The sequence below is a fragment of the Tachyglossus aculeatus genome, chromosome 11, assembly GCF_015852505.1.
Source record: "Tachyglossus aculeatus isolate mTacAcu1 chromosome 11, mTacAcu1.pri, whole genome shotgun sequence".
Taxonomy (NCBI): domain Eukaryota; kingdom Metazoa; phylum Chordata; class Mammalia; order Monotremata; family Tachyglossidae; genus Tachyglossus; species Tachyglossus aculeatus.
Genome location: NC_052076.1, coordinates 69,493,425 through 69,516,609, shown reverse-complemented (window position 1 = coordinate 69,516,609; position 23,185 = coordinate 69,493,425). Strand labels below are relative to the sequence as shown.

Here is a 23,185-nt window from a genome sequence, read left to right as displayed (position 1 = left end):
ATCTATCAGAGAGATTTAAAAAATCTGATTATCTGACAGCAAAGAAAGTCCAATATCCTGAACTGAGGCCAGTGTAGAAGGAGAAGTCCATTCTCCTGAATTGAGGCCAGTGTGGACTGACCCCCTCAACTCACTGAGACGTTGGACTGGACGTGAAGACTTCCTTCCCTCCTTCTACAGTCGACTTTAGTTCATCACACTTCAATTTCCACTTCAGTCAATGGATCAATTGTATTTATTGAGCACTTACTGTGTGCAGAGCACTGTAGTAAGCACTTGGGAGAGTAGATTATAGCAATATAACAGAGTCGGTAGACATGTTTCCTGCCCTCAAAGAGCTTACAGTCTAAGGATAGGCTTAGAGTCTAGTCCTTCAGGGTATGGAAGTGGAATTAGTTGTAGCTGTAATAATAGTAGTAGTAGTCGCAGTAGTAGTTGTAGTTGCTATAGCAGTAATAATAGTAGCCATAGTACTAATAACAGTAGTTGTTTTAGCAGTAATAATAACAGCTTTAGTAGTAACAGTAATACTAGCAGTACTAATAATAGTTTTAGCAGTAATAATAGTAGCTATAGTAGTAATAGTAGTAGTTGTTTTAGCAGTAATAATAGCAGCTTTAGTAGTAACAGTAATAATAGCAGTAGTAATAATAGTTGTAGCAGTAATAATAGTAGCTATAGTAGTAATAGTAGTAGTTGTTTAAGCAGTAATAATAGCAGCTTTAGTAGTAACAGTAATAATAGCAGTAGAAGGAGTAGTAATAGTTGTAGCAGTAATAATAGTACCTTTGGTAACAATAATATAGCAGCGATGATTGCCAGCTGTAATAGTAGTCATTGTAAGAGTAGTAGTTTTTTTAGCACTAACAATAGCGCTATAGTGGTAATAGCAGCAGTAGAAAGAAGTAGTAGTAGTAATGTTGAGATACAATTTAGAGAAGCAGCGTGGCTCAGTGGAAAGAGCATGGGCTTTGGAGTCAGAGGTCATGGGTTCAAATCCCGGCTCCGCCAATTATCAGCTGTGTGACTTTGGGCAGGTCACTTAACTTTCCTGAGCCTCAGTTCCCTCATCCGTAAAATGGGGATGAAGACTGTGAGCCCCCCGTAGGACAACCTGATCACCTTGTAACCTCCCCAGTGCTTAGAACAGTGCTTTGCACATAGTAAGCACTTAATAAATGCCATCATTATTATTATTATTATTTAGTCCCATTTAGAGAGAACTGGCCTTCCAAAATCCACACAAGAATGGATTCATGGTATTGTCCGTGTGTGTGTGTGTGTGTAGTGATAATAATAGCTTCAGAGTAGTATTAATAGTATTTATTAAACCTTTACAATATGTATAGCACTGTAGAAAGCACTGGGAAAAAATACATGAGTGGGAAGAAGATATGATTCCAGCCCTCAAGGGGCTCCCAATCTAAGAAAAATGGGGAAGAGGGGACAGACGGTGGATACTTAGGGAGAGATAAAACAAAAAAAGCTGAAAGAGGAATGTAGCCTTGTGGAATTAGAGTGAGTCAGGGAGTCAGATGATCTGGGTTCTGATTTTGGCCCTACCACTTGTCTACTGTGTGACCTTGGGCAAATCACATAGCTTCTCTGTGCCTCAGTTTCCATCATCTGTAAAATGGAGATTTAGGCTCTGAGCACCATGTGGGACATGAACTGTGTCCAATCTGATGAGCTTGTAAAATGCCCCAGCACTTAGGACAGTGCACAGAGTAGGCACTTAACAAAAACCATTAAGCAGCAACAACGACAAAAAACAAAACAGATAAATGAAACACTTTCAGCCACAGTGACCGCTGCAACTGATGGAGGTGGCTACCTGCTGCTACTGTCAGCAGTCAGAGGTCCTGGTTTCTATTCTCGGCACCCCCACTTAGCTGCATTGTGATCTTAGGCAAATGGCTTAAATTCTCTTTGCCTCAGTTTCCTCATCTGTAAAATGTGGACACAACTGTGTCCCTGTCAGACTAATAGTGCAGGATTCTTTGCATTGCTGCTTATCTGAGCCCTATTCTACAGAAGAACTGGGAGTCCTCTGGGAGCACTCTTCAAGAACCCCACACTAAGGAAATCTCAGTTTTAGCACTCACTTTGTGTCCAATAGAGAGGAGTGGCAGTTCACCTCTTCTTCTGATGCTATATCACATTCTGTGGGAAACACTGTGGCCTAATGGAAATGCCCGGCAGTCGTAACCCCTAGGTTCTAATTCTGGTTCTGTCACTTTCCTGCTGGGTGATCTTGGGAACATCTCTTAATTTTTCTGTGCCTTGGTTTCTTCATCTGTAAAATGGAGATAATATACCTGTTCTCCCTCCTACTTAGATGGTAAGCCTGCGTACTCTGACTTAACTTGTATCAATCCCGGTGCTTAGAACAGTACTTGACACATAGGAAGCGCTTAACAAATATCATAATAGTAATGATAATTAATATTCAGACGGGTGGGCATCGTCAGAAGAACATTTCCTAATTTGTCCGTGGCATTCTATATAAAATGTGTCATTGAAACCAAGTTACGGCGGCGCTGATTAAACAGTAAACGGTGCCATGGGAGGATCGGTTAGTGCTCCTCCCTAAGTGCCTATCTTTCTAGCAGGGAGGAATCCTATCGATTAAGTCTTAGCACTTCCGTGATGGGAATCATGATTTCTTCTCTGGGAAATTTACAATGCTTATTTTATACGTATTGCCGATCGATGGTGAACCAGGCACAGGTCCAGGGCACGGAACCGTGCCCCCTAGAATCATCGATTGAACATTTACAACTGAATGGAATCTCCCCAGATCAAGAAACACTTCTAGGAGGCTTTCTACAAGAAGAGAGTGTTACACTATACTCTCCCAAGTGGTTAGTACAGTGCTCTGCACACAGTAAGTGCTCAACAAGTACCACTGATTAACTGAGAGAGAAGGTCAATGTCAAAAAGCAGTTTCTGGAGTGGTTGTGATTGAAATTGGAGCCAGTGTGGGTTAGTGGAAAGAGCACACCTAAGAGTCAGAAGATCTGGCTTCCAGTTCCAGCTCCATCACCGGCCTACTGTGTGACCTTGGCTAAGTCACTTAAACTCTCTGGCCCTCAGTTTCCACATCTGTAAACTGTAAAGCTATAGTGTTAGCCGATTCTGGCACTGTGCCCCGTCTTATAACCTCGTGCTTACTTCAACCCTTAGCTCATATAGGATGCTAATGAAATTATTTCATTGGGTGAAAATGAAATCCTCATTAGTATTATAAATTCACAGGGTGATCAATGATTTCTTTGGGTTCTAATGAAATTCTCATTAGTATTATAAATTGACAAGGTGAACCAGAAATCAGAGATGCGAAGGGAAGGAGGTACAAAGAGATATGCAATAGGTGCTATTTTCATTCATTCATTCAGTCGTATTTATTGAGTGCTTACTGTGTGCAGAGCACTGTACTAAGTGCTTGGGAAGTACAAGTTGGCAACATATGGAGATGGTCCCTACCCAACAACAGTTTAGAAACAACGGGCTTTGGGCAAGAACCGAAGGAATAATAATAACTGTGGTATTTGTTAAGTGCTTACTATGTGCCAGGCACTGTACCAAGGGCTGGGGTAGATACAAGCCAATCAGATTGGACACAGTCCCTGTTCCACATGGGGCTCCCAGTCTTAATCATCATTTTACAGATGAGGGAACTGAGGCACAGAGAACTTATGTGACTTGCCTGAGGTCACTCTGAAGTAAAGTGGTGGAATCAGAATTAGAGCCCAGGCCCTCAGACACCCACGTCCAGGTTCTTTCCACTAGGCAATACTGAAACAAAAGGGGTCCGTCGACCTTTCGAGGTGACTCGGCCTGTGTCATCCCCGCCACACCCTTTTTTAACATTCCTTATGTTAAATATTGAACCACCAAGTTCAATATTTGTTTCTATTTGTCTGCAGTTCCTTTGTGCCCACCCCTCTGTGAGCCCACTGTTGGGTAGGGACCGTCTCTATATGTTGCCAACCTGTACTTCCCAAGTGCTTAGTACAGTGCTCTGCACATAGTAAGCGCTCAACAAATACAATTGAATGAATGAATGCCCCACCAGCCTGGTCCCTAGAGCTGCTGCCACAAAACTAGCTGCTGAGGTGAAGCTGAAACTGAAAGTATTGCAAAGCTGAAGCAGGGCATAGTAATTATGGGATTTGATAAGCACTCATTTCATTCATTAATTCAATCATATTTATTAAGCACTTACTGTGTGCAGAGTAGGAAAGTACAATGCAACAATAAACAATGACATTCCCTGCCCACAACAAGCTCACAGTGTAGGGGTGGGGAGACAGACATGAATACAAATAAATAAGAGATCTATACATAAGTGCTGTGGGGCTGGTGGGGGCGAGGGGTGAGGAGCAAAGGAAGTAAGTCAGGGTGATGCAGAAGGGAATTGGAGATGAGGAAAAGTGGGGCTTCATCTGGGAAGGCCTCTTGGAGGAGATGTGCCTTCAGTAAGACTTTGAAGGCTCTTTGCCAACCACTGGATTGAAACAAGATCATCAGACCAAACAGGACTCCGTCAAAGAGGGAGGGAGAAGAGGGATCTTAGCCCTATTTCACAGATGGAGAAAGGAGCCCAGTGAGGTTGAGAGATTGCTCAGTGGCAGAGCTGGGATTCCCAGTCCTGGGATCATTTCAGTTGGTCATGCAGCCCCTGCTGTCTTTTGCTGTCATTTTAGACACTGTCAAAGCACATTTGTCATCAATGAAAGTGTAAGTTAAAAACTGACTGCTCGGCGGAGCCCATCCCTTTCCACAACTCCTCCCCTCCACCATTCCTCCCATTATTCCTCCTCCTCCTCCCCACAACTCCGCCCCTTCACCGTTTCCCCCACCACTCCTCCCCTCCTCCCCACAACTCCTTTCACCAAATTCCTCCCTCCTCCTCCATAATTCCTCCCATCCTTCACCCAATTCATCTCATCCCTCTCTCCTATTCCCCCACCTCACCCAACAATTCTTCCTACCTTTCCTTCCAGTTCCTTCCATATTTTCCCCAAATCCCTCCCCTCCCCTCCACAATTCCTTCCCCCACAACTGAACTCTTCCCAACTCCTCCTCACCTCTAATTCCTCCCCCCCCAAGAGTTCCTCCTACAGCTCCCTTTTGTCTCGGGGTCACAGCCAGTTTTCAGGGACTCAACGCATTAGGGGAGAGAGAGAGACCCCAGTTTTTGTGGCTTTGCTTGTGGCTTCACCACGCTGAGAGAGGCAGATGGGAAGGAAATAAGCCGAACCGGCCCAGTGCCAGAGCACGCAGCTCATATCTGCAGCGCCCCAGACAGAGCTGGGGCCCGCTGCGACCCCCGCATCTCATGATGGATAGCCTGCGTCCCTCACCCAGACACCCTCCGAAAGTCCCCATTTGTATCCTTGTAGATCGCAATCTGGTTAATGTAGCAAGTTGGGCTTATCTCTCTGCGAGGCCTTCTCTGCATGAAGAAATCACCCCCGTTATTTATGTATTTCTGTCACTACCTCGTCATGTCTATTTTCTTTGGCTTCCAATCATCTTTTATTGAGATCTCCAGCAAGATAGGGCAAGTCCAGAACACCCCTGGACTGTTGGCTCATTATGAGGCTCCCAGCATTTCCTGGTGGAAAGAGCACAGGCCTGTAAATCAGAGAACTGTGATCTAATCCCAGCTCTTCTACTTGCCTGTTGTGTGACCTTGGGCAAGTCACTGCCCTTCCCCTGTGCTTCACTTATCTCATCTGTAAAATAATAATGGTATTTGTTAAGCGCTTAGTATGCGCACTGGGGTAGATACAAGGCAAACAGGTTGTCCCACGTGGGGATCACAGTCTTAATCCCCATTATAAGATGAGGGAATCGAGGCACAGAGACGTTATGTGACTTGCCCAAGGTTGCACAGCAGACAAGTGGCAGAGCTGGTTTTAAAATCCAGTTCTTCCCTGGCCCATGCTCTTTCCACTAGGCCATGCTGCTTGGTACTTGACAAGGAGTTTATCAGGAATGTAACCCTCGTCTTAGAGGAGTGGGGACAAGGGATGAACAAACATAAAACAGGTCGATACTTTTTTTTTTAATGGTATTTGTTAAGTGCTTACCGTGTCCCAAGCACTATACTAAGTGTTGGGGTAGATACAAGATAATCAAGATGAACACAGTCCACATCCCACGCAGGGCTCACAGTTTTAATTCCCATTTTTCCAATGAAGGAACTGAGGCACCGAGAAGTTATGTGACTCTCCCAAGGTCACACACTTGGCATATAGTAAGCGCTTAACAAATACCACAATCATTAACACGGGCCAGAAGCATGGACCCGGGCAGAGTAATTTATCATAGCATTTTATTTGCATTCTCTCCAGATAATGGCCCCTGAACCCACACCGGGCTCATGCTCTTTCCACTAGGACATGCTGCTTCTCTACATTGAATGAAGTTAATAATATTAATAATAATTGCAGCATTTGTTAAGTGCCTGCTACGTGCCAGGAACTGTACTAAGCACTGGGTTAGATACAAGCTAATTAGTTGGACACAGTGTCTGTCCCACATGGGGCTCATAGTCTTAATCCCCATTTTACTGACGAAGTAACTGAGGCACAGAGAAATGACCTGACTTGCCAAAGGTAACACAGCAGACAAATGGTGAAGCTGGAATTAGAATCTAGATTCTTCTGACTCGCGGGCCCATGCTCTATCCATTAGGCTTGAAAGTACATTACATATCTTCTAAGGATGGGCATGAATACGGAAGTGCAAAGAGTTGCTGTTTGGTTGGTGCTACTTGGAGTATTGAGAATTAATTAGGGAAGGTGGGATTTTAGGAGGGCTTTAAAGATGGGGGAATCTGGGCAGGTGATTAGGCAGGTTTGGAAGAGAAGAAGTGTTAGGTGGGGGTGCAGTGGTGACAAAGGAACAGAGCCAAGAGCAAAGTACAATTTGAAGGTGAGCTGGCAAGGAGGAGCGAGGATAAAGGGAAGAGGCTGGGATCCTTATCTTCATTTTACAGATGGGGAAACTGAAGCATGGAGAATGCCGGTGGTTTATCCAAGATTGCCCTGTGGAAAATCAAGGATGCCAACTAGATCCCTGGACTCCATGGAAAGAGCTTAGAATTTCCCTTTTTCCATTCCCCTCACACCCTTCTCCACTCGTCCTCAACCAAGTTGATAAATCAGGGATCATCCAGCTCACCAACTTTTGTCCCCCCTCCCACCCAGTATCCCTGGAGCCATGTGGCTATGGACCTCAGCCAAGTTCCTGGGACCACCGTGACCCTTATCTGAAGGCAAAGGCCTTCAAATGGTCCCGGGATTTAGAGGTTCTGCCTCAGTGCAAGTCTGACCATTGAACAGGAAGATATCCCACGGTCCTTTGAGGTGGGTGGAGACACTGCATTTGGCATCAGCCCCAGAGGATCAGCTGGCCCTACAGTTCTTGGACACATATCCCAGTCCTTTCCCAAGAGTCCCTTTGCCTGCCTCTTTCTATCACATAAAGCTTTCAGTAAGAGGGCATTACAGACGCTGGCGATAAAATTGCACATTCCAGTGGGAAGCCACACAGCCCTAGTAATTTACCGCTAGATGCCCAGGCTTCGTCGATGGATATAAATGCTGCAGATAACTCAGTCCATGGGCACAACGACATCCATCTTTCTTGGGGAGGCGCTTGGCAGTTTGGGGCATAAATTCAATGGCTGGCACTTTGGGGGAGATAAACTTCATCCATCCAGAAGAGGCCTGCCTCTGATTTGTTCAAGGATTCCGGCCAGGGCCGGAGCCAAAGCCCAGCAGCTTACTTAGCAACCGGTTCTATCTCTGCTTCTCTCTCTTCCTGAGGATGCTGGGAAGAGCACTGCCACTCTGGAGCATCCAACAGGCCCTCAGCTGCTCACTCATTTGTTTTAGATAAGTAGAGTTTAGCTTTCAATTACTTATGATAGCGCTCCATTGTGCATTATGTAAGTGGAGTGAAATCGAGTCATGGAGGCCAGGATCTGGTCCTGGATTTCAAACTTTGCTGGAGGTGGGATGAGATTTTCAGTCAAGAGTTTGGTGGCTTATCATGTGTGTGTCCTTCCCTGTAGACCACTGGGTTTGGGATTTGCACAGATTCTCAATCAATCAGTAGTATTTATTGAGCTCTTCCTGTGTGCAGAGCACTGTGTAAAGTGCCGGGGACAGTCCAGTACAGCAGAGTTGGTAGATAAGATCTCTGCCTACGAGGAGATTACAGTCTAGAGAATTAGAAGGTTAAGCAGCAGAGGGTCTTCATGTTGGGTAACGGGTGAAAGGGGAACCCAGGGCAGTCCTGAGCTGCTCTGGTGAGCCCGGGGAATCTGTTTTCACTGGACAGATTACAGGAAAAAATATCCAGAAAGGGTGGATTACTCCCTGGTTGTGTGGCCCATAATGGGGTTTCAGAGAGTATGTTGGAGATGGAGGCTGTGATGAGCATGTTTGGTGTTCAGTCCTTTACCATGAAGATGGATATGCAGGAGGGCAACCAACACACACTTCCTCAGAGTACTAACCTGGGCGATCCAATGGTCTAAACCAGGAGTGGTGTTGGGTGCTTTTCTCCAGAGGTCTAAGGGATGACCTAGTCCTGGAATTTAGGCTTCCAGGGAGGGCAGGGCCACTAAAGCTCCAGTGGTTGTCCATCCACCTCCACAACAAACAAAAACTCCTCATCATTGGCTTTAAAGCACTCCATCACCTTGCCCCCTCCTACCTTATCTCGCTACTCTCCTATTACCACCCAGTCCTCACACTTCGCTCCTCTAATCCTAACCTTCTCACTAGGCCTCCATCTCATCTTTCTCACCGCTGACCCCTCATCCACGTACTGCCTCTGGCCTGGAACACCCTCCCTTCTCAGATGCCACAGACAATTATTCCTCCCCTTGTCAAAGCGTTACCGAAGGCACATCTCCATCAAGTGGCCTTCCCTGACTAAGCCCCCATTTCCTCTTCTCCCACTCCCTTCTGCCTTGCCCTGACTTACTTCCTTTGTTCCCCCCTTCCCATCCCCACAGCAATTATGTACGTCTGTAATTTATTCATTGACATTAATATTCATTCAATCGTATTTATTGAGCACTTAATGTGTGCAGAGCACTGTACTAAGCACTTGGAAAGTACAACTAACCCGTCTTCCCCGTTCTAGACTGTAAGCTGATGTGGACAGGGAATGGGTCTGTTTATTGTTATATTATGCTCTGCCAATTGCTTAGCACAATTCTCTGCACACAGTAAGCATTTAATTAATACCCTCCAGCCAGCCTCTGGTCCTTCCCCTGAGTAGATCAGTCAGAGACTAGCAATGTTACATGAGAATCACAGCACTGAAGAGACCTGAAAGATCCACTGATCTTGCATCCTACAGCTGAGCTGGTAACAGGGCAGAGGTGGTAGAGTTAGTGAGGGTGGGCATTTTCTCTTCTAATGGTAATAATAATGGTGTTTATTAAGCATTCATTATATGCCCAGCACTGTACTAAGAGCTGGGATAGATACAAATTAGGTTAGACACAGTCCCAGCCCACACGGAGGTCACAGCCTTTGGGGAGGGAGAACAGACATTTACTTCCAATTTTAGAGATGAGGAAACAGAGGCAGAAAGAAGTGAAGTGACTTACCCGAGGTCACACAGGCCGGTGGATGGCAGAGCCAGGATGAGAGCCCAAGTCTCCTGACTCCCAAGCCCAGCCTCCACCCACCAATAATAATAATAATTTTGGTTTTTGTGAAGCATTTACTGTGTGACAAACACTGTACTAAGCACTGGGGTGGCTAAGAGAAAATCAGGTTGGACACAGTCCCTGTTCCACGTGGGGCTCACAATCTCAATCCCTATTTTACAGATGAGGCACAGAGAAGTGAAATGACCTGTCCAAGGTCACAACAGCAGACTGGTGGCAGAGCCAGGATTCATGCTGCTTCTCCTACCTCTGGAGATGGGAGGGATGAGATTGTCCTGGCTCAACCAGTCCTCGATCTCAATGCTCTTTCTGTCCGCTGCTCCTTCCTATGTGGACAGGGACTTTTTCCAACTTGACTACCTTTTATCTACCCCAGTACTTAGAACAGTGCTTGTTACATAGTAAGTGTTTAACAAATACCATAATAAAAATAATTAAAATTACCATACCCTCAAGCATTCATACCTTACAATGGCATTTGAGTACTACTGGATACACTTAATAGATTATGAAGCTTTGTTAAGGCATTGTCTAATAACATTTAAAAGGCAAGTACTACCATGTAAATGAACCAGGGAAGCAGTGTGGCTTACTGGTAAGAGCGTGGGCCTGGGAATCACGGAACCTGGCTTCTATTAATGGGCCCAACTCTGCCACTTGGCCGCTGGGGCAAGTCGCTTAATTGTGCCTCAGTTTTCCCATCTGTAAATAGGGATTGAATACCTGTTTTCCATCCCCCTCAGCCCCCAAGTGGAACAGGGATTTGATTATCTTGCATTTATCCCAGGGCTTGGCACAGTGCAAGGCCATGATGAATACCACAATTATTATTATGGTCCAGACCCTGAAAAAAATCAGGCAGCTGCATTCATAGAAATCAAATTATTCTCCAGCTTTTTTGCTTTTTTCATTGTGTGTTCTGTGCACGGGGCCAGGAAAACCCTAAATAGGTTTGCTGCTGGCAGACATTTGTGTCCTCTGAGTAAGAGGATGTGGTGAAGAGAGGCAGAGAATGACCTTGTAAATGTGAGCAGGAACAATGTAATTTTGAGGGACTGCAACAATTCCTGCAAACAAATCGTGGTCCCAGATCAGTGGTCTTTCCACGGCTAACTGGACAGGCCAGAGCTAGGTAGGGGTCCCAGTTGGAGCCTCTTTCTTTTCCTTGGGACTGGAGAGGCAGGAAGAAGGGAAAGGAAGACGAGAGAGAGAGTGGATCAAGGGTAAGAGCATGCTTTTTCTGCCACTTTGTGAAGGATGCCTGTCCAGATTAAGATTCTTATGATTGTTTGCTGTGTTGTGTAGGTATTGTGAAAGTGCTTTGGGAAAATGAAAGCACTCAACAAATAAAACCTAGGCTTTTCATCATCATTATTGCTATGCCTTCTGTTGTGGGTGAGGGTGAGAGGGTGAATCAGACCATCTAGTGTTTCTCCACCTCGGCTAAGAGGATGGAATGATTTACATTTTCATTCATTTATATTTACCCACCCAATGCCTTGGGCAGCAGAGGTTGGGTCCTTTCCCTCCACCTCAGAATTTTACCTGCTTAATTGTGATGTGGACAGTTGCTACAGATCTATGGCTGTCTAGAGGCCTGCAAGTTAGTCCAGTGGCGAGAATTCTGCTTTGGGCATCAGGAAACAATTGATTTTAATGTCTGTTTCTGTGAGCTGGGGCAACGTCATCTGTGGTGATGGAGTCAACTCAAGCTTTTACGTGAGCTGGATGGACTAAGTTGGAGATCTGATAAACAGTTGGCAACAAAGACAACCAACCATGGGGTCAAATTGTACACTGCAATTGCACCATGCTGCAAAATATGTCAAAATGACCCTAAATGGATCCTGCACATAATCAATATTTGGGTACACTTTGTGGTGTGCCACATTCCTGCCCACCTACTTGCTTGAGCGGTTTGTGCCTCAGGGGGACCGGGATTGGGAGGGCATTACACAAACCACTGTGACTCTAACCAATTCCTTCCTCTGGGTCCTCTAGTCTGGGTCCTCTAGTCTTCGGACAGAAGTTCAGTGGCTGTTGTTCCCAATGGATGACCACCATAATTACCATAATAGCAGTCTGAGAATTTTGTGTAATGATTTTTGTATTCTCAAAGGGTTACTATGTGCCAAGAAAAGTGGTAAGTGCTGCAGTAGATGCAAGATAATCATCTACTCCATACAGGGCTCATCTCACTGTCTTCGGTGGGCAGAAACTGGGCACGAAGATGCATCTGCAATGTGGATTAGGTCTTCCCATTTTCCTGTATTTAGAGCTTGGTGTCAAGCCTCCACTCCTATTGACCAGCTCCTCAGCCAGTCGTCGCCAGGCCAGCGGGTTTTCCTCATCTCCTCACCAGTGGACCTCTGGCTGAGACTCTCCTGTCCTCTGTTTCTCTGTAAGGGCGGGGCTTCGTGAGTGAGGACGAATACCTGGAGATCTCCGGCATCACCAGGGAGCAGTCCGGGGAGTATGAATGCAGTGCCTTGAATGACGTCGCAGCTCCAGACGTGCGGCGAGTCAAAATCACCGTGAACTGTGAGTGTGTGGGAGTGGGATTCACTGGGGTCTAATAGGGTCTGAGAAGGGAAGGCGGGGAAGCAGATTCCTGACCAGGACCACTGTGTTGTTCCTTGGGATCCTTTGGGATCTAAGCTTCTGGGCTCCTGTACTGAGCCTCCAGGACGAACTACCTAAGCACTGAGATGCATGTGATTGGAGAGTGGGATTCCAAGGCATTTTGCCAGAAAAGATTCAGCTTGGAGTCATCGCCCCTGCCTTTGATCCCCCAAGGATAGTGGGCTCTTAGTAGTGCATTGGGAATGTTGGGATCCAGCTGCAGTTCCAAGAAATCCATTGCTTAAAAGGTGAATAAGTGTAGTGCAACCGTAAGGTGATGTGCAGGAGGGAGTTGGGGACAAAGAGGGTGGAGAAGAACAGAGCTTTGTTTGGCGTTAGAGTTCCCCAGCATTCTGGAATGACCACAGTCCAAGTCCCAGAATGCTGAGAGTCCCAAACTGAGCAGCTGCGGTTCCGCCAAGGAAGATCGTACATTTAATGGGAGAAGCGATATGTAGAGAGGTTAGAGTAGGGAAGGCCAAAAGGCTAGCTGGAATGCTTGCAATTCCCAAACATCCATCTGATTTTTGACACTTAACTGGGAGTCCGCCACTATCCAGGGTGGCCCTGGCTAAGCCGGGGCACTATGTCAACCTGCGTATATGATTGTTCTCTGTTGATTTTACAGACCCTCCTTACATCTCCAATGCCAAGAACACCGGAGTCTCACTTGGCCAGAAGGGGATCCTAAGCTGTGAAGCCTCCGCCGTCCCCCTGGCTGAATTTCAGTGGTTCAAAGAGGAGACAAGGTATTCAGAACCTGGAAGCTGGAACCCAATGGCTGGAACAGCCCTAGACAGCGGAGTGTTGCTGTTAGATAGTGGTAGGGCCTTTGTAGAGGGGGAGAAGAGGGCTGTCACGGTTTTTTTTATGGTATTTGTTAAACACTTACTACACATGTGCCAAGCACTGTACTAAGCTCTGGGGTAAGTACAAGCAAATTAGGTTAGACCCAGTTAATGCCCCCCAAGGGGCTCACAGCCTTAGTCCTCATTTTACAGATGAGGCAACTGAGGTCCAGAAAAGTGAAGTGACTTGCCCAAGATCACAAGGCAGTGCGGCTTAGTGGAAAGATCACAGGCTTGGGAGTCTGAGGATGTGGTTTCTAATCCTGGTTCCACCACGTGTCTGCTGTGTGACCTTGGGTAAGCCACTTAACCTCTCTGTGCCTCTGTTCCCTCACCTGTAAAATAGGGATTAAGACTGTGAGCCCCACATGGGACAACCTGATTACTCTGTATCTACTCCAGCGCCTAGGACAATGATTGGCACATAGTAAGCGCTTAACAAATATGGTAATTATTATTATTAAGTGGTGGAGGCAGGATTAGAACCCAGGTCCTTCTGAGCCCCAGGCCCATGCTCTAACCACTAGGTCATTCTGCCCTTCATGTAAAGTATAAGCCCTTTGGAAACCAAGGACTGAGTCTAATTTTCCATGTAATTTAGTTGTGCTTTGCACAAAGAAGGTACTTTATGAGTACTATTGAGTGAATAAATGAACATTAGTAGAAAGAAGATGCCCATCCACCTCTGCACCTCCTTTCCATTTGACTCTAAAACCCTCCGTCAGCTCTCTCCCATTCCACCTTAACTTGCCTATCTCCTACGACAACCCAGCCCATATAATAATAATAATGATGGCATTTATTAAGCGCTTACTATGTGCAAAGTACTATTCTAAGCGCTGAACATATGCTCTGCTCCTCTAACGCCACATAGTAAGGGCTTAACAAATACCATAATTTTTTTAAAATGATCCTAGTTTCTCTTCGGTAATTCACTTTGATGACTGTCTTCCCTTCTAGACTGTGAGCTCCTTGTGGGCAGGGAACTTAACTACCAATTCTACTGAGTCGTTCTCTCCCAAAGAACTACTACAGTGCTCGGCAGAGAGTAAGCACTCAGTAAATACCACTGATTGATTGAGGTGGGTGAATCTAGCAGTTCTATCTAGCAGTTCTCTCTCTTGTTCTTTCTTTCCTCTTCTTCTCCAAGCCCTGACCATTGTAAATTCAACTGTACAGGAATTGCCATAATGTGTTTCCTATGCTTCATCCTCTGTTTCTCTAAGAACAATAATAATAGTAACAATAATAATGATAATAATAATAATAATAATTTGTCAAGCATTTACTATGTGCCAGACATTGTACTAAGTGCTGAGGGTAGATAGAAGCTAATTGGTTTGTACACAGTCCATGGCTCATATGGGGTCACAGTCATAATCCCCATTTTAAAGATGAGGTAACTGAGGAACAGAGAAGTTAAGTGACTTGCCCAAGGTCACACCGCAGGCAAGTGGCAAAGCTGAGATTGGAAAATAGGCCCTCTGACTCCCAGAGCAGTGCTCTTCCTATTAAGCCATGCTGCTTCACAATTGCACTTTCTGCTAACACTCAATAAATCCAATTAACTGACTGATTGGATAGGATCAGAAATAAACACTGATGGACCTCTAAGAGGTACATGAGTTTCTAGATGACCTCCAGATAACTGGCAGGCTTTTGGAAGAGTCCCAGGTAATCCTCTTCCCACTTCCAAGTTTATGAGCTACCCCAAACTGATTTCCCATTGGCTTGGCCATGTCTCTCCAGCAGGGTTTGGACCGTTACTGGGCTGAGAGAGAAGATGAGGGCTGGAAGACCTGACAAATTGAGGAGACTGGGTTGACAATTTCTCTCTCTCTCTCTCTCTCTCTCTCTCTCTTTCACATTGTAGGTTAGGCACTGGCCTGGATGGAGTGAGGATTGAGAACAAAGGCCGTATGTCCACGTTGACGTTCTTCAATGTTTCAGAAAAGGATTATGGGAATTACACCTGCGTCGCGACAAACAAGCTGGGAAACACCAATGCCAGCATCACCCTGTATGGTGAGTGAAGATGGCAGAGTTTCATCTTGGCTCAGAACTGTCTAGCCCTATTTTGGGGTTTCAGAGAGTTACTTGCAGGAAAACCTGACCCCCTTCAGCCCACACTCTGAACTGAAAGGTTGGATCCCCTCCCCTACTGACTCCCTGCTGACCCAAAGAAGTTGGTAAAGCGAATAGGATTCCCCCCGAGACAGGCATTATGGTTTCACCTCCTCTTGGTGCCCAGCTGGGTTGGGTTCCTGGTCAGGATGGGATCCCCCTACATGTAATTTATTTTAGTGTCTGCCTTCCTGATTAGATGTAAAGCTCCTTAAGGGCAGGGATCATGTCTATTAACTCTACTGTATTCCCCAAGCACTCTGCTGATGTTCTTTGCAGAGTGAGTATTTGGTACACTATTGATTGGATAAAAGAATCAGGTTATGCCACATGCAATCAAGGCATATGGAAAATAAAGATGGCCCGTGTTGGAGGCCAAAATGGGGCCTTGGGTGTGTAGTAACAGTAGAGGTAATGGTATTTGTTGAGCACTTTCTGTGTGAGAATCACTATACTTGGCCCTGGAAGAGAATTGGCGGGTGGGGATTAAGCCAAGTCACACACAAGACAGAATACCTCTGCCCAGGGACAGAGTGCAAACAGTCTTCCTTTATTCAAAGCAGCTATTATTTCAAAGCAGGGCCTGTCAATCAATTTCCAGGTGTCCAGGCTCTTACAAGTCTATTAATCCTGGCCTGGGGCAGCTCCACCCAGCTTTTCAGGTGAGGGCCGCAGCTCAATCTCTTGGTGAACTCACCTCCTACCTATCCAATTGACTGGCTGGTTTGTTGGCTCCTTGCTCAGGGGAAGAGGACCCGCTGACCTCCGTCCCTCTCAAGTGAGGTGGAGCTGTAAGGAGAAAAGAGTCTTGACTTGATATTACATCCAGCACTGCAGAGCACGCGATGGGCTTAATGAGGCATATAAATGCTGGGATTACTTGAGCTCTAGCAGGGGAGAGGGACAGGGAAAGCAAACAAAACAGTAAACGGGGAGGAGATGCAGCAGTGGGAAAACAGCTTTCTCCCATTTAATCTGTGAAATTGAAGCAACACAAATTAGCTGCACAGAGAAGTGTCAAGAATAAAGGCTACAAGTGGGAATATGGAAATTGCAAATGGAGATGCTGAAAACCTTCCTCTTTTGTGTGCAAATTGCATTTGGCAAAGGATTTTCCTCAAATGTTTGGGGAGCAGTGTTTGCTCCCCCAAAGCCCCAGATGGCTAAGGTGGGGAGGCCCTTAATCTGTGGAATGAGGACAGGCTTCTTGCTGACTCTGTTTCTCTTTTTCCCCAACTCCTTGAGGGTCAAAGGGATTTGAGGGGGAGTGTGGGGGGTTGTGGCAAGGTAGAACTGTATGTGTATGAGGGGACACTGCTGACAGTCCAATTGTGTAAGCATGGCAGACGAAGTCCCGGGTTAGATACCCACTCCCACATTGAAGGGTCCTTGGTTAGCTTTGATTTGGTTATACCTTGTTTTTGTGTTTTTCCCCAACTACGTGACCTGAGAAAAGCCATTCCACTCCTGATTTCCCACTGCTATTGTTTCCCAACATTCCACAAATCTGGCTCACAATTTACTCTTATGCATCTGCTCAGCAGTGGCATGCACTGAGAAACAGCAGCATTAATAGTATTTATTGAGCATTTTACTGGATGTCATGCAGTGCACTATATTAAGCACTTGAAAAGTACAACAAAATCCCAAATCATGCTCTATACACACAAGAAGCTTACACTCTAACAGAAGCTCCGTGCAGTTTCCGTTTCGTCTCCCTTTGAAGCAGCTGCTTGAGGTATCCTGTTATCACCACTTCTCACATGTTCTTCCCAAAGAGACTGAAGCACAGTTGGGGTTGTTTCAATCCTGATGAGTTACCTGTATTTCAGTAATAATAATAATAATTGTGGTATTTGTTAAGCACTTAGTTGGTGCCAGTTACTGTACTAAGCGTTGGGGTGGATATAAGAAAATCGGGTTGGACACTGTCCCTGTCCCACATGGGGCTCACAGTTTTAGTTCCCATTTTAAAGATGAGGTAACTGAAGCACAGAAAAGTGAAGTGGTTTGCCCAAGGTCACACAGCAGACATGTGGCAGAGCCGGGATTAGAACCCAGGTTCTTCTGATTCCCACACTCACATTCTATCCACTAAGCAATGCGGCTTCTCAAACAGGCTTCTCAAGTATTTCACTATTGATAATAGGGAAGATCTTCTGTTACCATTTACCAGTTCTTTATCTAGCTTGGCTGTACACACTACATTGACCTTCGGTTGCCTGTTTTTACTTGTTTAGCTGTCTGTCTCCCCGCTTCCGGACTGTGAGCCCACTGTGGGCTCTGCACACAGTAAGCACACAATAAATATGATTGAATGAATGAATGAATGAAGTTACTTAAGTTCCTTGTGCCTCAGTTTCCTGATCTAATAGGGATTCAAAACCTATTGTTCCTTCTACTTGGACCATGAGCCCCATGTGGAACACGGACCTGTGCCCAATGTGAATACCTGGTATCTACTCCAGGGCTAGTAATAATAATAAAAATGATGGCATTTGTTAAGCACTTACTATGTGCAAAGCACTGTTCTAGGCGCTGGGGGGGATACAAGGTGATCAGGTTGCCCCACGCAGGGCTCACAGTCTTAATCCCCATTTTACAGATGAGATAACTGAGGCTCAGAGAAGTTAAGTGACTTGCCCAAGGTCACACAGCAGACATGTGTCAGAGCTGGAATTCGAACCCACAACCTCTGACTCCAAAGCCCGTGCTCTTTCCACTGAGCCATGCTGCTTCTCATGCGGCTTCTCTTAGTACAGTGTTCTGCACACAGTTAGCACTGAATAAATACTATCACTGTAAGTCGACAACTAACTACCCCTTTGTATCAAGTGATACCTTCATGCCAGCATGGTTCTGTTGATTTTGCTGCAGAGTAATGCTTGGATCATTGAGATTCTATTGTTCTGACCTCAGGGGATCTCTGAAGTCTCACTTGTTTGATGGGTAGAGGATGACATTGTTAAGAATGCGATGGTATTTGACACTCATCGAAAAGAGTCAACCTCTGCTATTTAGACTTTAGGCCTAGTTATTAGTGTGTTTTTTCTGAATTTTGCCCACATTATCAACATACACCTTGAAATCCTTGGTCACCATCAGCCTGTCGGACGTGGTTACTTCTGCAGTAATTCAGTGCACAGTTTTGTGGATTTTTTTTCCTTCTATCAGTTTTACTAGGACATCTACTGGTTGTGGCTAGACATTTTTGTTTTAAAATATTGGCAGAGAGTTAGGTTCATGCCTCTGGGAGACATAACAGTACAGTGAATTATAAAACCAACACTTGAAAGTAATCATTCTGACCAGTACCTACCTCTGGGAGCATCAGGACAGCTGGTTTTATCGTGTCGGTTCTGAAACTGTCCAGTGTGGTCTGAAGGAATTGTCACTCTCTTCTTTAAATATCTGTTGTTTAGTTGAGGCTTCATGAGCTGATGGAGATTTTTCTTTACCACACAATTTTCTATCATATAATATATTAAAAGCCTGGGCTGAATAAGGCACTTGAGTTTGAAGGACTTTTCTTAAGATCTTTCCCCATTCCCCATTTGATATGAGCAAATGTTCCTAAAAACTGCTGTTCAGATTTAATTGTGGCATTTATTGAATGATTACTCTGAGTTAAGCACTGGAGTAGATACAAGGTTAGGTGAGCCCATACAGGACTCACAATCTAAGTCCCATTCTATAGATGAGGATTCTGAGGTAATGAGAAGTTAAGTGACATGACCAAGGTCATACAGTCGGCCAAGGACAGAGCTGGAACTTCACCTAAGGTCCCTTGATCCCTAGTCCAGAGGTCTTTCCATTAGGCCACAAAGCAAGATAGATGCCCATGGTCTTGTGAATAACACCGTTGCCTCTTCAGCTAACTGGCCGAAATTCTAGCCACCAAGGTTGGGGAGGGCTTTCGGTTTGGAATAATTTCGCTTTGGTCAAGACACTGTTTTTTATAAAGTGTAAAAGGCTAGGATCACCATGGAAATAAAGTCTTGACTCAGTGAGGCAGCGTAGCCTAGTGGAAAGAGCACAGGCCTGGGAGCCTGAGGACCTCGTTTCTAATCCCAGCTCTGCAACTTTCCTGCTTTGTGACCCCTGGGCAAGACACATAATTTGTGCCTCAGGTTCCTCATTTGTGAAATGGGCAGAAGATACTTGTTCTCCTTTCCCCTTAGACTATGAGTCCTGGGTAGGTTGAGGAATGTTTTTGATCAGATTATCTTTCATCTCCCCTAGTATTTGGTGCTGGGCTTGGCACATGAAGAGCAGATAATAAGAGCAGATAGAGAAGCAGTGTGGCTCAGTGGAAAGAGCACGGGCTTTGGAGTCAGGGGTCATGGGTTCAAATCCCTGCTCCACAAATTGTCAGCTGTGTGACTTTGGGCAAGTCATTTAACTTCTCTGTGCCTCAGTTCCCTCACCTGTAAAATGGAGATTAAGACTGTGAGCCCCCTGTGGGACAACCTGATCACCTTGTAACCTCCCCAGCACTTAGAACGGTGCTTTGCGCATAATAAATGCTTAATAAATGCCATCATCGTTATTATTAGATAATGAGTGCCATTATTAGATTAACTTAGCTGGATCTTGAATGTTGCTCATGCCTTTTGGGGGTACAAAATCCAAGAGTCATGGGCCGGTGGCAACAAATGACTGGGAGAATCATGGCGTGCATTCATTTGGGGCTTCCTTAGCTGTAAATAACTGGGCACACTAGGGCCTAGTACTGAAACCCGGGGACCTACATTCAAATACCGATTGTCACTGCAAACGGAAAATTACCTTTTCCCCCCTGTAGCTGAGGGCACCTTCTAGGGCTCCTTCCTCCAACATCCAGGATCACTAGGAAAATATGATCCAGAATTCAAACTTCCGGTCCTCTGAACATTAAAAACCCATCCAGCAATCCAGTGCATTATTAAGGAAAAGGCTTCTCCAGAGATTTCTGACTGCAAAGGCATCCAGAATTGCATGTAGTTGTCTATTTCTAGTTGAAAAACATTTTCTTCTTTTAATCTATAGCTTAAATCCAGGTGGGAGGGAGTGAGTCAGAAAAACCACTGCTTTAGGCTGACGGCAGCAGGGCAATCATTGATCATTTTCCCAACCTGCAAAACGTCAACATATTAGGAAAAAAAAATTATGCAGACAGTCCACGTTTTACTCCTGATGGGTTTCTACATCATCCTTTCCTCTTCTCCTATCCCCCACTCTCCCCTTTCTCAATGGCTGACATCTGGTTATTAGTCTAAACGTTTAGAGTTCTGTCACTAAACATCAGAGGTTTGCCGATGTCAGCACTGAAAGAAGCCGTCTTACAGGTTCGGCAACGTCTCAAGTCTTCTCTTCCAGCCTGGCCATGAGGAGACACATTTAAATTAACTTTTGATAACATCCTAAGCTTTCATTTGTCACACACATATCCACCCTGACGTGCAGACACACCATCTCCCTCCCCTCCCTGCCGAGAAAATTTAGGAGCATGAAGCAAAGATGGTGCCATTTTCTGCCTCTTTCTGTGGAAGAAGCTTTAATTGCTCCACAAAGACCACCTGGCTTTGTTTGTCAGAAAGAACTGTGTTTCTGCTGTAATTAAGGATAATAGAGGGGAAAAAAATCCCATTTGAAGGGGCAGGATTTGCTGTTCTCAACTGGCTCTGCTGAAAATATCTGCGTGTTTCCAACTAGTCTGCATAACACACATGGCCACACTAATTAGATATCTTCGCTCTTCTTTTAATCATTAAGAGCATCTTTATCACCTCGGTTTCTGATTAGACGGATCAAACAGTCCACGTTCAACACGGAATCTAGTGAAATGTCATGACAGCACCTTATCCTCTTAAACGTCTAATAGTGAATTAGTGTCCCCTTGATGTTCCAAAGAGCAGGTGTGTGGTTCCCTCCTCCCTCGCCCGATGCACCTATTCCAGCACCCGTCTGATAGGTAAAGTCACTGTCTTCAAAGGAGACCCAGCTGGAGACCCAGCCAAAGGATCCAACATCATGAAACCTGATTCCATCAGTTGTAGTAGCAGTTGTAATAGCAGCAGTAGCAGATGTAGCAGTAGAGGTAGAAGAGGGCAGTAGTTGTAGTAGTGGTGGTAGGAGTGCCAACTTTGAGAGGCACAGAGAGGGGCAGTCTCCTAGGAGGCAAGCCAGAGGCTGTGCAGTCATCCCAGCCTGGTGATTCCACCAGGATTTTCTATTTGGAACTCTCTGAGACCTGCTAATCGGAAGATTAAAAGTGGGAGCAGATTTCAGTCATCATTCATTTTACCCTCCATGATATTGTTGTCCTCAGTTTGGGCAGCCGGTGGGCTTCCACAAAATGTCCCGAATGATGTGCTCTGTTGCACACAGCCTTAGGGTGTCCAGGTGGCCCCCCCAACAGAGGGGGCAGACCATTTTTTCCTCACCTCAAGGAATCCAGTTGTCTGAAGCAGTATGGCCTGGTGAAAAGAGCATGGGCAGGAAATGCGTCCGCTAATTCTGTTGTATTGGACTCTCCCACATGCTTAGTACAGTGCTTTGCATGTAGTAAGCACTCAATGAATATGGTCGATTGACTGGGAATCAGAGGACCTGGATTGTAACCCTGACTCAGCCACTTGCCTGTGCTGTGCAACTTTGGGCAAGACAGTTCACTGCTCTCTGCCTCAGTTTTCTCATCTGTAAAATGGAGATTCTATCCTCCTCCCTCCTATTTAGACTGTGAGCCCTCTGTGGGCCAGGGACTGTGCCCAACCTGATAATTTTGTACCTACCCCAGCACTCAGTACAATGCACACTTAGTACAATACATTTTAAGCACTTAATAAACACCACATTTATTAACATTATCATATTGAAATCAGGGATTGCCCACAACATCATCCCTTCCCTGGCCAGCATAATAATAATAACGATACGTGTTAAGTGCATGCTATATGCCAGGCACTGTATTAAGCACTGGGGTGGATACAAGCAAATCAGTTTGGACACAGTCCCTGTTCCTCATTGGGCTCACAGTCTCAATCCCCATTCTTTAGATGAGGTAACTGAGGCACAGGGAAGTGACTTGACTAAGGTCACACGGCAGACAAGAGGGGGAGCCGGGATTAGAAGCCATGACCTTCCAAATCCCAAGCCGGTGCTCTATCCACTATGTTGCCATGCTGCTTCTCACGACCCCGGAGGGGCCGGGGGTAGGCCGGGAATGGGGAGGCAAACCATGGAGCCATATGCTCGACTTCAAGACAAAGGCGGGAGAAACTCCCGCCTCCCAATTGACTCTTCTCTCTCTTCCCTTCCCACAGGCCCCGGAGCCGTCATTGATGGGGTAAGCTCAGCCTCCAGAGTGCTGGCCTGTCTCTGGCTATCAGGGACCCTCTTCGCTCACTTTCTCATCAAGTTTTGATAAGAACTCCTCGGGTTCTCAGAGCGACGCCTGGCTTCTCCATACCACAGACTTTACTCTGCGCCGCGGAGGGCAAACCAGATATTTTTCAGCTTGAATGAGTGGGGGTGGGGGAGGGGAGGGCGGGGAGGGCTCTACAGTGTGTAGAATCATGGGTATCTTTCAAAATAGAATCTGTTTCTTCAACCCCGGCCCCACCCTCTCCTCTGCCCAGCCCCACCTCGACCCCGTAGTTTCCGCGATTACGTATGTCTCAATTGAGCTGTTGAAACTCCCGGAAACACTCAACTCCCAGAAATACGCCTCAGGTTATGATGCAGTGTGAGGCGAGAGTTACATCTAGGTGTCCTCTTATCTATGTCTCAAGCTACCAGGCCATTCTCCTTGTTGCAATGAACACACCCGTTCCATGTTTCGAAGTGTCTGATTACTCTGGGTTCACCTCTCTTCCGTCTGGGTGGATATTAATTCGCCTAG

The 23,185-nt window shown here is 45.7% G+C and overlaps 1 protein-coding gene across 2 annotated transcripts in view; it reads left to right on the top strand.

Annotated features, from left to right (window-relative positions):
* OPCML (opioid binding protein/cell adhesion molecule like) overlaps positions 1-22,814 on the top strand; it is a 1,278,294-nt gene extending 1,255,480 nt beyond the window's left edge. For both annotated transcript variants that reach the window (XM_038754698.1, XM_038754697.1), the window contains 4 exons: positions 12,116-12,250; positions 12,960-13,080; positions 15,053-15,204; positions 22,608-22,814. In XM_038754698.1, the coding sequence (XP_038610626.1) occupies positions 12,116-12,250; positions 12,960-13,080; positions 15,053-15,204; positions 22,608-22,708 (509 nt within the window). In that variant the 3' untranslated portion in view covers positions 22,709-22,814. The remainder of the gene's footprint in view (positions 1-12,115; positions 12,251-12,959; positions 13,081-15,052; positions 15,205-22,607) is intronic.
* The last annotated feature ends 371 nt before the right edge of the window (positions 22,815-23,185 follow it).